This window comes from Phyllopteryx taeniolatus, chromosome 16 (genome assembly GCF_024500385.1).
Source record: "Phyllopteryx taeniolatus isolate TA_2022b chromosome 16, UOR_Ptae_1.2, whole genome shotgun sequence".
Classification (NCBI taxonomy): domain Eukaryota; kingdom Metazoa; phylum Chordata; class Actinopteri; order Syngnathiformes; family Syngnathidae; genus Phyllopteryx; species Phyllopteryx taeniolatus.
This window is the reverse complement of record NC_084517.1, coordinates 3,995,952-4,012,987: the sequence shown is the minus strand read 5'-3', so window position 1 is coordinate 4,012,987 and position 17,036 is coordinate 3,995,952. Positions and strand designations below refer to the sequence as shown.

Genomic DNA, 17,036 nt, shown 5'->3' with positions numbered 1-17,036 from the left:
GAAAGCCTGGATATAGGTTCTTGGCTACTTGACCTTGCCAAGGAAATAGGATGGTGGCTCTTGTTGGGACTTATGATAGTGCTTGCAGCTGCAATAGCTGTAGCACTCATCAAGAGAGGACTACAAGGACAACCCATGCCTTGGCAGTACAAAATGATGGGGACGCCTCCAAGAGGAAACGCCGCTGACAAGGTCTACATGCAGCTGCGCAAGAAAAGGGCGGAGCCAAAGCGTAAGTGTCTGACGGCCAAGGATGAGGAAACCAAGGAGGGGCCGGGGCCTGTGCGAGTATAAAGGCTGGTGCGCAGCGCTGTCCCCCTCAGTTCCAACTTCGTGGTGGAAGGGTAAACGTCGAGCCATGGCGTGTTCTTTATCTAACAATGATACTTATGATAGACCAGGCGCAATGCAAAATTTGAGTAATGAACTTCAATATTGGATGATTTTAGCAATATGGATAATCTACTGCTGTACCGGCCGATGGCATTTTCACCAGGTGACTCGGGTCATCATTTGTGCCATAGCTATAGTTAAAGTTTTGGTTTTGAGATTTGTGTATTGCACTTATACTTTAGGACTCGGCATGTTCGTTGTGTATATGCATGGCCGAATAATGATTGCTGATAAAACACCCAAAGGTATTGTAGAGACATTTTTGTTAGTAGGCTGGATAGACGTTAGACGTTGAAGTTAGACGTAACTTCAATGAAAGCCTTTGAGATAATTTACGGAGCGGTGGTGTTGGAGGGCGTACTTGCAATAGCCATGGCCTTATACGTGATGAACGTAGTCATTAGTCTTCAAAAGAATAAAAGTAAGAGGGTATGGATTTGGTGATTGGCTAAATTAATAGTATGGGGAACCATTTGGGGTATCATTTCCCTTCTTCTTTGGATGCGCTTGATTGACCAGTTAATTTTAATTGCATGGTTCTTCACATATTCTGCCTTCTTTACCCTCCCACCTCAAAACTCTGCTGCTCGCTTGATAGGGGTGACAAGGCTATTTACCGACCTCCGGGTCAGGTGACTTTTGTAAGGGACCAGGCTGATGCCTAGGATCCCCTTCAGTTGATGATTTGTGTTGACTATGTGTAGGTTTACAGAATGTAATTACCCCGCGGTGTGTCCTTTGTGGGACTACCTCCCTTCGATCCGCGTGGGTCATGGGTGGTTCCTTCCTGGGACACTGCTGCTTCCCTTCACCGGTTAGTTCAAAGAAGGAGCTATGGCTTGTACCTGATGGACTCTACCTAAAAGAGGCGGCGCGTGAACAAGGCTTCCTCACTGACGACTGGCTGTGGCTGACCTTTGCTGATCTGGCGACTACGGGTATTATGACACATTCTGTTCTGGGTGTACCTTCGGTACCCCTCGCGATTCTAACCGAGGACGGCCATCACCTGGGTCGAGTCCATCCATTGCTTCGCATGGCTTGGCGCCTAGCTAACGGGAGCCACCGTTTCACCTTCCATATGAAGGGCGGTTCCTGTATAGCGGTTAGCCCCGTGACACAACCACAAAAGGAGCGGGGTTTTGCCACTACCACTACTGCTGACCATCGTTCGGACCGGGTATGTAGGCCTGAGGCCCCCGAGCCCAGTGCCACCCGACGAGCGCCTGCGGTCATCTGTTATAACTCAGATGTTCTTTTGAAAATCATTGATAAATAGTACATCAAGCCTAGTAAGGCTGTTATACATTATTTACTTTTGTATTATTATTATTATACAATGCTTTGGAACAGCTGTTATGCAAAAACTGTAACCTGTGTAAGAGTGTCTCTCTCAGGCATCGCAGCACAAGATGTACTAAGAAGGAAAGGGCGTACCTGTTGAATGCATGAGAGAATTGTATTCACATGAACGTATATACAATTATTTTGACATTTAACATATACACATGTATTGCAGATTGCTTAGAAATTAACATGGTGTGATGAAATGTATTGGTTGAGTTCAAAACATATGAAATGTGTTTGTAGTTGAATGTATTTACTAAGAAGCCTATTTGGGTGAGCAAATAAGAGGTCAAGTCAGGATAACGCTGAAAGTGAAAGATACCGCCACTCTGAGGGGGAAACAGGTGCTTCCCACACAGGTCAAAATCAGGACACGCTGAGAAGTGAAAGTGAAAAGTACTTTCACACTCAGGTCGTATCAGGACAGCGTAAACAAAGGATTATTTTTAGAAAAAGGGTGTTTCTGAAAAAAACAAGGTTATAAAAACCTCACACGCTGATAAACGGGGCTTCCTTATTCTGTCAGGGATAAGGGAGACAGACGCTTTTTTCCTCTCGCAATGATCAGGGACAGGCTGGCAGGAGGGATTCCAAAGGCTACTTGGATAGTACTTCATTGTGAACATTCACACTGGCATTTTTATCAATCTAAAATTTATAGTCTCAACTTGACTAGACCTAGTTTTGAGATTTTTTTTGTCTGTGACAAGACGTTACGGTTTGATAACAAAAATCCTCTGTTCCCTTGCATGCATTCATGATTTTTAGATTTTTGCTAATTTTTCCAAGCTGAAGCTTTACTAAACAATACTAAAATGCATTTAAAAAAACAAAAACAAAACAAAAAACAAAGACACCCATGAACGGATGCATATGTAGATCTTTACTGTTATAAATTTGTGATTTCTCTCATGGTAATTTTAATGCAGTGTCATGTTCACACTGAACTGAACCGAAGCAGACTTGGTTCTTTTACGTGCACCATGATTCACACTGGACCCAATGAACCGCACACTCGCAGACCAATCGCACCAGAGTAACCGAACCTAAAGTGTGAACGCGACCTAAAACGCCAATCGAGCGCCGTGGCAGTTTAACATCACCGGTCCTATTTCTGACTGCTTTCTTACGTCTTTAACAGACTACATTGCCGTGTTCTGGACCAGTGTTCGGAACCGCAGAGACCCTTCAAGATAATCCCACCCACCACACCTCAATTAGCATCAGTATAAGTGCCATGTTCACAAGGTTGTATTTGGTATTGGCACCGTGATGCATCCTCCTCTTCTTTGAAGGGGTGAGGTGGAAACACGTCCTTCCATGCTTATTTTTTGTATTATTCTTTAAAAAAGGACGTTGCTTAAATATTTACAAAATTAAAAAGTATTTCACATCTTAAATCTCTCCTTTTTGAATGGTTACCGCCTGTGCATCCACCCAGCCAGCGTGCACTATGTAAGGCCCCCCACACACACTAACCAGCAAAAGCTACCATCTTGAAAGACGGCTTCGAAAATGCAGTGATTATACCTTAAAAATGGACACAGCTTATTTGTCGAGAAAACGAAAAGAAAAAAAAAAAAGAGAACAAAAATTCATGTGTCACAGACCGGAAAAACACAAGTGAAATGTCTAAAGGGAAAAAAAAGACATTTGGGAGGTAGGAAAGAGAAAATAAAAGAGCATCGGGTTGACTTGTGGTGGAGGGAGAAGAGGAGGGAGAGAAGACAGTAGCAGGTGTTATTTTTTAGCCTTAGTGGCCTTGGCGGAATTTCGTGGTGGGGTGACGGGCCTTCCTGATCCCATCCCAGCACCCCCACCGTAAGGATACAACTTCTTATCTGCCGGCTTCAGGATCTGAGACATAAAAACAGAAAGGTGATTGAAGTACTTTTGATAGTTTCCTCATGTGCCAAGTGTCAACCTGACACCTGTCGTTAAAGATGACACACGCGAAACACAGACCTGGAAGGAGCACATCAGCGTCTCGTCTACGCTCATCATGGCGCCGGCATTGTCAAACTCTCCACAGTAGTTTGGGGCGGAGAAGAGAGTGACCAGCTGCCTCTTGGCAAAGAATTCGTAACCGTCTTCTACCACCTGGATATGTTAAATATCATGGACCATGAACTATGGACATAATGGCACAGAATGAACATTAAATAAGGTGAATTTAGGTAAATATGGAACGTGAGGCCAATTCGGATTTTTTGGTAAATCTTTTTATGTAGTCGTTCACATTACGCATGCGCGCTTATACGAGCCTCCATGCTGATGGAAGTAAATATGGCCACTTTTGTAGGTCTCGTCATGATGCATTTGTGGTGCTTGCAAGGATGTTTTGCAACCGGAGCCAACATTTTCTTATATTTATCAGTTGTAAAGCAACTTATTTTCGCCACCGACTGTTTTCTGCTTCTTCCTCCTTGTACTGTTCACATTGACATGAGAAAATCAGATGTCACATTGGGCAAAAATAAATAAATTAAAAAAAATCTGAATTGACCTGCAATGTGAACATACCCTAAGAGATGCAGACTATTAAATAAGGTAACTTTAGATGCGCTTAAATATAAGGTAAGAAGTAGTAAGAAGGGCACAAACCAATAAAACACCAGAAATTTATCGGTGCATAAAAGATTGAATAAAGTAAACCTAGAGGTGCACAGACTATTAAATGTGGTTGGTGCAATACAAGTTGTGCACCGACCATTAAATAAGGTAATTTTAGGTAAATATGGAACATTAGAGGTGCACAGACCATTAAATAAGGTAAAATTAGACATGCAGACCATTCAAAGTGGTAAATTAAAGTTGCAGACGATAAGTTATATAATTTGTACACGGCTTTTAAATAAGGTACAATTAGATCAGTATGGATACTTGAGGTGCACAGACCATTAAATAAGATACATTTAGTGCAGACTATTAAATATGGTCAAAATACCGTGCATTAGAGGTGGACAGACCATTCAATTTATAATGAATGGTCTGTCCACCTCTAATATACTTTATTTAATGGTCGGTGTGTCTAAAGTACATTACAACGTGCACAGATCTTGAAATAAGGTACCTTGCTTGTGCATAGATCATTAAAGAAGTAGAGCTAGAATATGTGCAATATCTGTACTGCATGTCAGCAGGCTCCCGAAGTCCCACTCCCCAGCTAACCTGATGCGCCCTGCATATGAGGTCCATGTCGTGCTTGTGTAGAAACTTGGCCACCACGTCGGCGCCGAACGTGAAGGAGACGCCGCGGTCATTCTCGCCCCAGCCCAGCACGTCCTTGTCGGGGTCGGCCCACAGTAGGTCGCACAGCAGACCCTGGTCGGGCACGTCCGTTGGCCGCATGACTCGGCGGATCTGCTCCATGGACTGGAGGTCGGGTGAGAGGCCTGTCGAGGTCATGTCAGTCAATGGCCCTGTTTGATTTGGTACACGATCCAATCTGGGGTACACACATACCTATTTTTTGCATTTTAAACAATTTTTAAATGTGAGGGTGCCCACACGAGAAGGAAAAAATGGCCAAGTGTGTTCTTACTGCTCTTGTGGTGTGTGATATACATAACCATGTAGATTGTAGTACCAAGACTGGCCTGTGAGAGGCAGTATGGTGCCACAGGGCATCCAGATTGCCAGAAAATAGTGCAGTAGTAGTAGTAGAAGAAATAGAAGACGGCAGAGTTGGCCACCTCCAAATATGATATGCAGGAAAAAACCCTGACCAAAATAGAAAGTTGTTTTAATATCCAACTAGTATCCTGATTTGTCCATGCACTAGTACGCTCTTTGTCCTCAATAGTAGAACAACTTACTAGTGAGGCAACATTTTGCACTGGTTCCAGAGCTGGCCCTAACCAATGTGGCGCCCCCTTACCTCAGCATAGACTTATAAAAGAACCTGAATAACAATGTTTTTAACATTGGTTTAAATTTCTAATAAAGGCACCCAATTTAAAATGTAAAATTAATTTTTAAATAAAATATTACATAAAATGAAAAACCTTATTTGGTATCGCTTGTAGTAATATTAATTGGACATTGGTTTACATTTGAATCTGTTAGTTTTTCCATTAAGCATGAATAGTGATGACTAAATTAAATATAGAGGTAACTATCCATCCATCCATCCAACTATATTGAAGCTAATTTTGTTTCCTTTTTTGCGCCCCCATGAGGCCACACCGTGTTTAGAATTTGCCTGTATTGCCTAATAGGTGAGCTGGCTCTGATGAGTCGATGCACTACTGGTACTACCGGTAATAGTGAAGTAGTACTAGTGGCACGCAGTTGTCAACGAGTGCAAAGTTTGGCTTCACTAGTAACATGTAGTTCTTCTACTAGTGTGCCCTAGTCATTAATCTAGTGCTCTGAAAATTCTTACTAGTGAGGACAAAAAGCATACTAGAACGTGGAAAATTCAGCACACTAGTAGGCTATCGAATAAATGTCAAACAGCTTGCAAGTATAGTAAGCCACTGTATATGTCCGATTATGCTACATTAATGATGGAGACCATCAGTGTATAAAATTTGATGGTCTTGCGGTTGCAGGAAGAGGAAAAAAAATCTCCGCCGGATAATCTTTTAAAGACAACCGATAATCGGGCCTTTGTTGACTTTGATAGAAAATGATCAAATTTGGTGCAATTCGTAGTATGTGTGGACCCCTGCTTAAGCTCCATTGTATGATGTTGCTACCTCCGTGACAGCAGAAGATCTTCTCGTCTACAATAGCAGCTACTGGTAAACAGTTGAAGCAGTCTGTGAAGGTCTTCCACAGTTTGATGTTATACCTTCGCTTGCCTGAAATAAACAACAACACATTTAAAAAAAAAAAACACACACACACACACACACACATGAACAAGTTATCCTATTCATTTGTAGCCCGCGCGCCTCACATTCATCGTAGAAGCCGTAGATTCGGTTGATAGAGGCGCACTCGTGGTTGCCGCGCAGCAGGAAGAAGTTTTCCGGGTACTTGATCTTGTAGACCAGCAGCAGACAGATGGTCTCCAGGGACTGCTTGCCTCGGTCCACGTAGTCACCCAGGAACAGGTAGTTGCTCTCCGGGGGGAAGCCGCCGTACTCAAACAGCCGCAGGAGGTCATAGTACTGGCCGTGGACATCGCCTGCGGGGAAGGCCCCAGGGAGCGGTTAAAGTGCGCCCGAGGTGCGCGTGTGTATGGCAAGCCTTTGGAGCATTTCTTCAATATCCTACAAGTGTCCTGTACTCACTAGTAAGACAACTCAGAGCATTCGCACAACAGTCTTATTAGTTTTTTTCCACTACTGCCTTCCACTATTGTACGACATTTATGCACATTAGTAGAAAGAGAGCACACTATTACTACAACAACAACAACTACTACTGTTACTATTTATACAGTATAATATCCTAACAGAGCACAGAATTGTCCATATACTGGTACGCTTTTTGTCCTCACTAGTAAGAGAATTCAGAGCACTAGTAGAATGACAATGTATTTACTAGATGTTTTTTTTCCAAACCACTGTATTACATTTCTTCGCATTAGTACCATGACTAGGGTGCGCTAGTAGAACTACATGGTACGAATTAGGCAAAACTGTGCACTAGTGGACAAGTGCATGCTAGTAGTACAACTAGTGACAAAAATTCTACTTGTTAACATCTAGTGCTACACTACTAGTAGTGCGACACAGTTATGGACGAGTGCAGTTTTGCCTCACTGGTAAAATGCAGTTCTTCAATTAGTGCACCCTAGTCATTCTACTCGCGTGCTGAATTGTCTTGTTAGTGAGGACAAAGAGCGTACTAATACATGGAGAATTCTGCGCTCTAGTAGGATAAATAAATGCTCAAACAGCTTTCCGCGTGCATAGTTTGTTCCTCCTACATATTAGATTTAGAGATGGTCTCATCCTAAAAGCTCTGAAATCATAAAAACTGTTCTCTGAGTAGCGTTGCACTATTTTACTTTTTTAACTCAAATTATTATATGGGGAACAGCTATCCATTTTCTGTAACACTTATAGAAAGACAGTTGACAGTTTCTTTCCTACTCCCAGTGTCAGACGATCTTGTGGATTTTCAAACGGGTTAATAGTCAGGGTCTGAAATACTCAAAAAAAATGTTTTGGGACAGCAAAAATATTTTCTAAATATTTATTTTCAAAATGCTGTTTTGGGTGGTATTTTGAATAAAAGTTCCTCCAAGTACTAAATCACTGTGGTTGTATGCTTTTCTACTCTAAATTGTGAAAACACTTTGCTCCATATATGGAAGCATATTTTAACTGATTGAACATATGATCTATCGAGAGAATTTTTGCCTTGTGGGAAAGTAGAAATCCATGCATGCATATTATACACACACACTGTGTGTGTGTGTGTGTATATATATATATATATATATATATATATATATATATATATATATATATATATATATATATATATATATATATATATATATGTGTGTGTGTATATATATATATATATACACACACACACACACACATTTTGGATATATATTCTTCTGCAATGCTTCACTATGTTGCTTCATCGGTGAAGTCAACTTTTTGAATTTAAACGTGCTAAAGTGCTAAATGTATGAAAAAAGGTTTCTATTTTGTGCAATCTACTTCTTGTCTTCTCTTTCATGTTATTGCTATCTATATTTATTTTTCCTCCTTCCACTGTTACTACTAAAACAATGCAAATTTCCCCATTGTGGGACTAATCAAGGTTATCTTATATTACAAATATTTATTAATAATAGTAATATTTTTATTCTCATCTTTTAACCTTGCCCCCGTTCTCAAGTGACGTGTGCAGTGATGTACTAATACATTTCCGGTTCAGGCGAAATCTTGCATTGTAAAAATGCATTATACATGTGGGTTTTCCAGAATTTTGAGGTCAACTTTGGGGGTGCGTATTATACATGGGTGTGCATTATACACGAGAAATTACAGTAATTAATTTGCCTGTTACTCCGGTTTCCTCTCACATCCCACAAACATGCATGGTAGGTTAATTGAAGACTCTAAATTGCCCGTAGATGTGAATATGAGTGCGAATGGTTGTTTGTTTATATGTGCCCTGTGACTGGCTGGCGACCGGTTCAGGGTGTACCCCGCCTCTCGCCCAAAGATAGCTGGGATAGGCTCCAGCACGCCTGTGATCCTGGTGAGGATAAGTGGTACGGAAAATGAATGAATGAATAATTTGACTGTTATTTTGTTGTCTTTGCGAAAACGCGGTTCCAGCCAGACCGAGGTGTCAAGTACACTGTATCACCAAATCACTTATTTTGGTGTTTGCCGATGTCATGTCATGATAGCCTAAGAATTAGCATGACTTTCCCGTCCTCCCCAATACTTTTAAGTGTAGCATATTCAGTGCCATGGACACAATGATTCAGTCGCCAGGGGTCATCATAAAATAGTGTGCACCAAGCAGTCACCGGAAAGCAGGGAGGTTGGGCAACAGTTCAATGTGGAGACGCAGTTTAGTTTGCTTGGTTTTACAATATAGTGTTTATTTTATCGCATTAATTTAAGAAATTTTTACTCAGTGTTACGGCTGGAACGTGTCCGCGATCATAGATTTTCATAATAAAATACAGCCGTTCCCTAACAGTTGACAGCTCTGCACCAATCAGCGATCGCCTTTCTGTTTACATCTGTCTGCCACGCCCTCCTCATTTCTGGTATCAATCCACACTCTTTTCATCGAATTACGAGAAATAAACTGTTCAATCTTTGTTTTGAGGGCTGCTGACCGCTCAGAAAAAATGTTTTATTTACTGTAAACTGTATTTACTGTAATCGCCAAATACCTCAATTTTACGCATTTAGCCATGCAATACCGGATATTTCAGACCCTAATAGTCTTTCTTTTCAAACTAAACAGAGCTAATTTCACACAGAACCCTACGTCTCAATAAAATAAGAATAAAGTAAAATATATGAACACTTTAAGGAACAATAAAATACAAAAAGTGTTTGTTTGAGGCAAGCATAAGCATCTGTGCGAATGATCATGAATGGTACCATGTCTGCCTTAATTTGACCCAGGAAATACCCTGGTGTGTGATCGCGCTGGGCTCACCACAGATTTTGAGGGGGGCCTCCAGCTCGAGAAGGATGGGCTGGCTCAGGAAGATCTCACGAGATTTCAGGCACAGGCCGCGGATCTCGCTCTCGGTCAGCTGCACGTTCTTACCGGGCCGGGAGCCCTTGACTGCAATACAAGATGAAGATCGAGATGAACACGTCAACAACGCACACAAGGCGAGACTGGAAGTCAACACCTCCCACACAGGAAACGCTGCCAAATGAAGTCAAAATAAAATACGTATTGGTACTCTGAAACTCGAAAACACATTCACAAGCACAGTCAATAGAACATATACGGTTTAATAAATACAGGTTTTAATATGTTACATCAGATATCTGCAGACCACTAAATGTGATGTATATTTCGTACATTAAATATGATCCAAAATGGTATATTACTTGCACAAACACCATCAAATACAATGTTAATATGGTACATTAAATAGGACCTAAATAGAATACAATCTAAGTGCAGAGATACATGGTCTATTACTGTGGCCACAGAGTTTAAAATGTTAATTTGGTGCATAAAATGTGATGTAAATATGGTACATTACAGGCGCATAGACTATTAAATATGACTGTGAAAATACGTTACAATACAGGTGCTCAGACCATTCAATATGATATGGTACAGTGAACCCCCGCATATTCATCATTTTGGTGCCAAGGAACTATGTTGAAGGGGTTCATTTCGACAAACTAGTGCTTTGCCGCCATCTGGTGACAGCTACAGGAAATTACAAAACCTTTTTGGGGGTGGGCATCAATTACTTCCAATTTTCGCTATTCGGGGCAGGGCTCAGGCCCTCTCCCCCACCGATAGCGCAGGTTCACTGTACTGTTGTAGGTGCACGGACCATGAAATATGGTCCAAATGTGGTACATTACAATTGTTCATACCATGAAATGTGCAAATAAAGTATATATGGGCGCAGACCATTAAATATGATGTAAATATAGCACATTATAATACAGGTGCACCCTTTTGTATAGTCTAAAATAAGACCGTTAAAGATGGTCAAAATAGGGAACACTGCAGGTACAAATGTGGTAACACTACAGCGCCACAGACCATTTATGGGCCCAAAAATGGTACATTAGAGCTGCACAGAACAATAAATGAAGAGAAAGAGTACAGACCTCCGCCAAGGCCAGCTTTTTTTCGGATGAGGAAAAAAGAAAATGAATTTAGTTTTTGAGGTCTGTGTAAGAATGATGGGCTCAATCACACGCCCCCACACACACACACACACACACGCACACACACACACACACTGCTTAATAGCAGAACAGGGGGCCGCCATGATGCACCGTGTGACATCTCACTCCTCCCACATCCACACCACACTTGTCCTGCACACCTGCTGTGTTGTATTATGATGGACAGAGTTCCATTCTACTTTCTGTCTTTTGAGAAGTGACTGCTAAACTGTGTAAATATGATATTAATTATCAAGTATGCTGTTGGAATCCAAATATTGTCACTATAATAAAAAGGTCAGAAGGCACTGTGATGCTGCTATGAATGCGCCTCGTCAATGGAGGTCAGACTACAGTAGAGCAGCTACCCTTAATAGTGAAAGAAGGCCTAAATACTACAGCACTGCCGCAACACAACTAACTCCAGAGTTAGCCGTGTCTCTAGCAGGAAACGGTGGGCTTATCAGTGGGACAGACAGACACACACTGCTGAATGTGAAACTAAACAAAGACTTGGACCATAAAACACCCACATTCCGTCTGGATGTCTGCATTGGTAAAATGAGACCTTAATGTGTTGTGTTACATTGGTTTGACACACACACACACACACACACACACAAAATGATAAGTCACATGAAAATCAGTGATAGTCAGCACCCAAAAAAATCCACAATAAATAAAAATAATAATAATAATTTTTAAAAAGACAAATCCCACGAGCACACATCAGTCACACACAATCACACAAAAATGGCAGCCACACAGACACAAAAATCATACTCGCATACACAAAGATAAATCACACACAAACACCGAGCAGACGCTCAGGGGAGAGAAAATAAATAAGTAAATGAATGAAATAATCACACTCACATACAAAAAAATGACAGCGAAACACAAACACACAAAACATAAAAAAGCAAACACTCAAACAAAATCAGTGTCAAACAATGAAAATCACACACAACGATGACTAACAGACAAATATCTGAAAATCATGCTCACCTCCACAAAATTCAGTGTCAAACACACTCAGAAATCACACTCCCACACAAAAACACATACACAAATATCACATACGTGCATAACAATGACAGTCACACACATGAAAATCACTGGCACACACACAATAATCAATACAAAAATGTCTCACACAGAAATATCACAAAAAATATGAAAAAAAAAAAAATCACACGCTCACAAAAATAACAGTGCCACACAAATTGCGTACTCAAGACCAAAAATAAAATGTAAAAAATGTATACCAAAAAGAAAATAATGTAAAAATACATGAACAGGCTCACTTTCACACAAAAAACTAGGGGTGGAGGTTGATTTAAAAGAGAACCTAATCGTGTAACAATATTTGTCCTAAAAAGAACCATGGTTTAATTTAAATAGATTTTAGTGGACGACTGAATCCAATAATTGAATCGGACAGGAATACTGTTAACGCTAGAAAAAAATGTGCATTTACTTACATTTCAATACAAAACAGTAGAAAAGCTCCAAATATTCCTGGCCAATTTCTTTTTTTAGAACAATATTGCCCTTGAATGGTTTGAATGGCTAGTTGAAAAGTTAGCCAACATTGGAGGGTTGAAGTGCTTGAAGTGAAACTCCCTTTTTCCACAGTTTGCACAAAACCATGTCGATCAATGCTTCAATCCAGTACTTTTTTTTTTTTTTTTTTTTTATGAAATTCGTCTCCCATCAGTCCCGGCAACTGTTTCATCCAATTCCTCCATTTTGGTAGCCAAGCACTGACGTGTGCGTCAGTGTAATCGGTGCACCAGAAAATCGTGCATTCACAAAGGTGACATGTTACAATACAAAATCATGAAATGCGATGAAAATGCGTATTTTTTGACTAATTAATTTGTTTGCAATTTATTAATTGCGATTCATGTGTTAAATTCCCACCCCTAAAAAAATATTTAGATATATATTATTTTTAAAGTCCCACACACACAGTTGAAATCTTGGACACAAACTGAGTCCCGCAGTGAGTTGAGTTATTTGAGTGTGACAGTAATCCAATTGACTGAGTTGGTGGTTAACCCAACACATTTAATTGGCTGGTTGTTGACATACCCGGGAGAAAGTGGACACATTGTGCGGCACAAGCGATCATTCATTTATCATTTATATGCGCACATATGTGAGTGTGGTTACACTTTTACACAACACAATAGAAACAAGTGATTGCTTGTTATGGTCCGCAAAAAAAAACAAAGACACACCGGAGGTCAGCAGGGTTATGTAAGAGCACATAAATACTGCCACTATCTGCCTTGTTTGAACGCATGCACGCAAACACACACACAGCAGCTGGTCCGCAGTCAAAGTCAACAGCAGCTAATATGACTGCTGTGCTTGCTGGTTTTTTTTGTTTTGTTTTTTTGGCGAATAATCCAAGTCACCTTTATTTAAAACGCACATTTTGGCCATTTGTCAATATGCAAATATTTTTAATACAGATTTTTTTTTACTGCTGTAGATGAGGAAACTAGCACATTTTTTCACTTTCAAATGTGTTATCTCATTTTCAAATGGTAATTATAATGTGCATTCAATTAGTACGGGCATATTCAATGTATTATCAAAAATTATTTCAATAATTAACTACTTCTTGAAGCAACCAAGAAAAAGGAGTGCTCCACGTGGCAGATAGCAGAGACGCTATTGGTCACTTTAACAAATCAATAGAAGAAAACGGCAGCTGTACGCTACGACCTCCGCAGCATTTTGTTCAATTATCTGCGATCCAAAATTCATAACGTAGTGCCTCAACTTACGAGTGACCTGACTTACAAATGTTTCAAGATAAAAGCCGTCGAACTAAACGGTGACTGCCATTCGAGTGACCTTCACAACAAGCCGCAGTTTGGCAGAAAGTGAAAAATGTTTCAAAAGAGGCCTCAAGCTGTTTATTGCCACTCCCAGTTGAAGTTTATTATAAAACTAAACATAAAACAAAGCAAAATACAAGTTATGTGTTTAGTCGCCTTTACACGATCAGGATTTTTGGGGCCGGTCACCAATCACTGAGTTTAAAAAAAAAAAACGATAACAAGATGGAGGAATTGGTCCATTTAAATGACAAGTTAATTTACCATATATACATGTGTACTTAATTCCTCAAAACATTATATTTACAATAAATGATGTATATTTGTTCCTCTATTTATGCAATCATGAAAGAGCAAAGCCGATCAGCATAAAATGCTAAATATCGGCCGATACCGATCAACCCGATAAAATCGGTGTAAAGTCTAGTATTTAGTCAAACCACATTTGTCGACGAAAGTCTGCTAGTGTCATGCTAACACACAAGGCAAAACTCCATGGACGGGCTAAAAAAACTAGCATCGACGTAGTGGTGGTTAAAACTCTTTAAGCAATGGATACGAGAACACAAAGGGTGGAGCAACACAAAGACAATCAACGTACTACTTGCAGGAGTAAATTTGTTATCTTCTGCAAAAATGTATTAATATTACTACGGTTTAGATGTGACAATCTTCTACGTGTTACATCATTAAATGTGAGTAAATTATAGCTATGCATTATACGAACCCCTTGTGGCCAAAATGCTCACACCGGGAGGCCCATTTAATTAAAGCATGAAATAATGATGCAGAAATGTATAATTCTTAATATGTTGAATTATGTTTTTACTGTATGTTTTTTAAAAAGCACAATCCCATCAAGTGCTATTTGTACTAACTAAAAAACATGTGACAATTTTTTTTTGTTGGTGTTTTTGGGGGTCCGGAGCAGATTAATGGCATTTGCATTCATTTCAATGGGGAATGATTTCAAAACGTGTTTTATGTTACGAGTGTGGTCAAAGAACCAATTAAACTTGTAAGTCAAGGCAGCACCGTACAGCAGTAGCTCTCCTAGGTTGAGAATTTTCTTGCGGTGGTTGGCAGGGCGGTGCAGGGTGGCACCGTGGTGTTTGATTGGCACATTCAAAATAATCTAGTCAAACAAAGGTTAATGAACCATGCTTCTTTATTGCACATACGCAACACTATCATTTACAGTTAGCTATTGACAAAGTTGACAACGTTTAAATGGAAATGTTTCTGAATATATATAAATATATATATATATATATATTTCCTATTAGAAGGGGGAGAACGTATGAGATATTCTCTCTGCTTCTTCATACAAATTTTGCTTTTTTAATTAAAACAAAAAAAGCATAGCACGTTAGCTAAATTGATTAAAACAAAGATCATCTAATTTGGAGACCTATTCAAAAAAAAATTATAAACTCTGTAAAATAGCCCAAACAAATGCAAATAACATTACTGATGTTATAAATATGTATCTAGTAATATAGTTTTGCATTTATAAGCACCAGATGCTGGCTGACACGGTAACCCAATTCCAGGTTTTATTCGTGCTTCCTAAGTAGCTGTTGTTGTATTTGTCTCGGGACACTGCAAAAAAAATAAATAAAGAAAATAAAATGCCTGCTTTGCCATTATTGCGTTTTCTGTATTTTCGATTTATTTTAGTTGTATCTTCTTCAGTGGGCTGCCCAAGTAAAGCCTATGTAGGGGAAACACTATACATTCATGGGGGGAAAAAATTGTTAGACCACCCTTCTTTATTCTTTAATTTTTTTTTTCATTTTTAATACCTCGTACAGAAAAAGGTACATTTGTTGGGGCAAATATAATGATGACAACAAAAATACGAGCTGATATATAGCCATTTTCCATGGTTTTATTGGTAATAACCAAAATTACTGTGAATAATATTAAGCTTAAGCGTGTCAAATAGGTATTGTGGAATGAATAATATACTTTTAGTGGTACCAGGCATTAAAAAGCACAAGAAATTGAAGAATCAAGAGTAGTCTAGTAATTGTTTCCGTGACTGTAAATAAAATATTGACAATTTTTGACAATTATGTCTGTGTGTTCTTCGGATGAACTCCACACTTGAGGACATTTACGCTTACGTTAGTGTCCACAAGCTTGTCCTTGTCTCTCTGTTACACAATCAAGTGGTCGACTACCATCGTGTACATACACGAAACACATGACTTCTACCGAATATCTCCTTTAACAGCATCATGATCAAATATGATATGATTCAGTGCAGGAAATATGCTTGCAAAGTGTGCGGCGATGGCGTTTTGTGTGTTAATCACTGGGCTCTGACACTCACTCAACTCCACACTCAGTGCATAAAACAGACATCTTATTCGCGTAAAACACAAATCGTCGTCGTTACTTGTCGTCTCACCTTCCAAAAGACGCTGAATGATCGAGTCGATGTTTAATTTGTCTGGCTCCGCCATTTTCTGTAGATTCTCACGCAGCGCTCCGCGATTCCCGTTTGGCACCTTCAGTTCCATGTACACCACCCCCCCCCAAAAAAATTTTTTTTTAAAACACCGCACAGAAAAACAGTATCAGTCATCAACTACATTATAGTTATCCGTTAATCCTAACAGTCCCGAATAATAATATTACACACCGTTAAGATAAGGCGTGTCTCATATTACTCATAATAGCTTCATTCCATTCGCTCTGAGCTAACTAGTTAGCACGTAGCACAGCTTGTCACATATCCAAACAAAGCGGTTGACATTGTCCTACCTTATTCGAGTAACAGTCCTCCCAGCGTATTTGGAAACAAAATGTTAAAACATTTTTAAAAATTCAAAAAAAAAAAAAAAAAAAAAAAAAATCCCCTGAGCTCGCCTCGGCCGGTTCCCCCTTGCCTCTTCCTCCGGGAACTTTAGAAGCAGGCCGTGGTGGTAGCCGCCTCTCGAACTCGGAGTGTCTCCTCCGGTCGCTTGTCTTGCATCGGAGAGGGCCGGAATCAAACTCTCACACGTCACACTCTTCTCAAAATGTGATTGGTCAGAAGCTTGAATATTATTGGTGGCAGCGCCTGTCAGTCTGAGGTGCTCACCCCGCCCCCTCGAGGACCTAAACGGTGTCAATGTGG

At 40.0% G+C, this 17,036-nt stretch overlaps 1 protein-coding gene across 1 annotated transcript in view; it reads right to left on the bottom strand.

Moving 5' to 3' along the window:
• Positions 1-16,889, bottom strand: part of ppp1caa (protein phosphatase 1, catalytic subunit, alpha isozyme a) — a 31,869-nt gene extending 14,980 nt beyond the window's left edge. Inside the window, exons 1-8 of the mRNA XM_061748660.1 lie at positions 16,682-16,889; positions 16,326-16,425; positions 9,844-9,975; positions 6,647-6,877; positions 6,444-6,548; positions 4,912-5,135; positions 3,706-3,840; positions 1,768-3,597 (exon numbers count right to left, since the gene is read on the bottom strand). Coding sequence (XP_061604644.1) covers positions 3,481-3,597; positions 3,706-3,840; positions 4,912-5,135; positions 6,444-6,548; positions 6,647-6,877; positions 9,844-9,975; positions 16,326-16,380 — 999 coding nt within the window. The 5' untranslated portion in view covers positions 16,381-16,425; positions 16,682-16,889 and the 3' untranslated portion in view covers positions 1,768-3,480. The remainder of the gene's footprint in view (positions 1-1,767; positions 3,598-3,705; positions 3,841-4,911; positions 5,136-6,443; positions 6,549-6,646; positions 6,878-9,843; positions 9,976-16,325; positions 16,426-16,681) is intronic.
• Between the last annotated feature and the right edge of the window lie 147 nt (positions 16,890-17,036).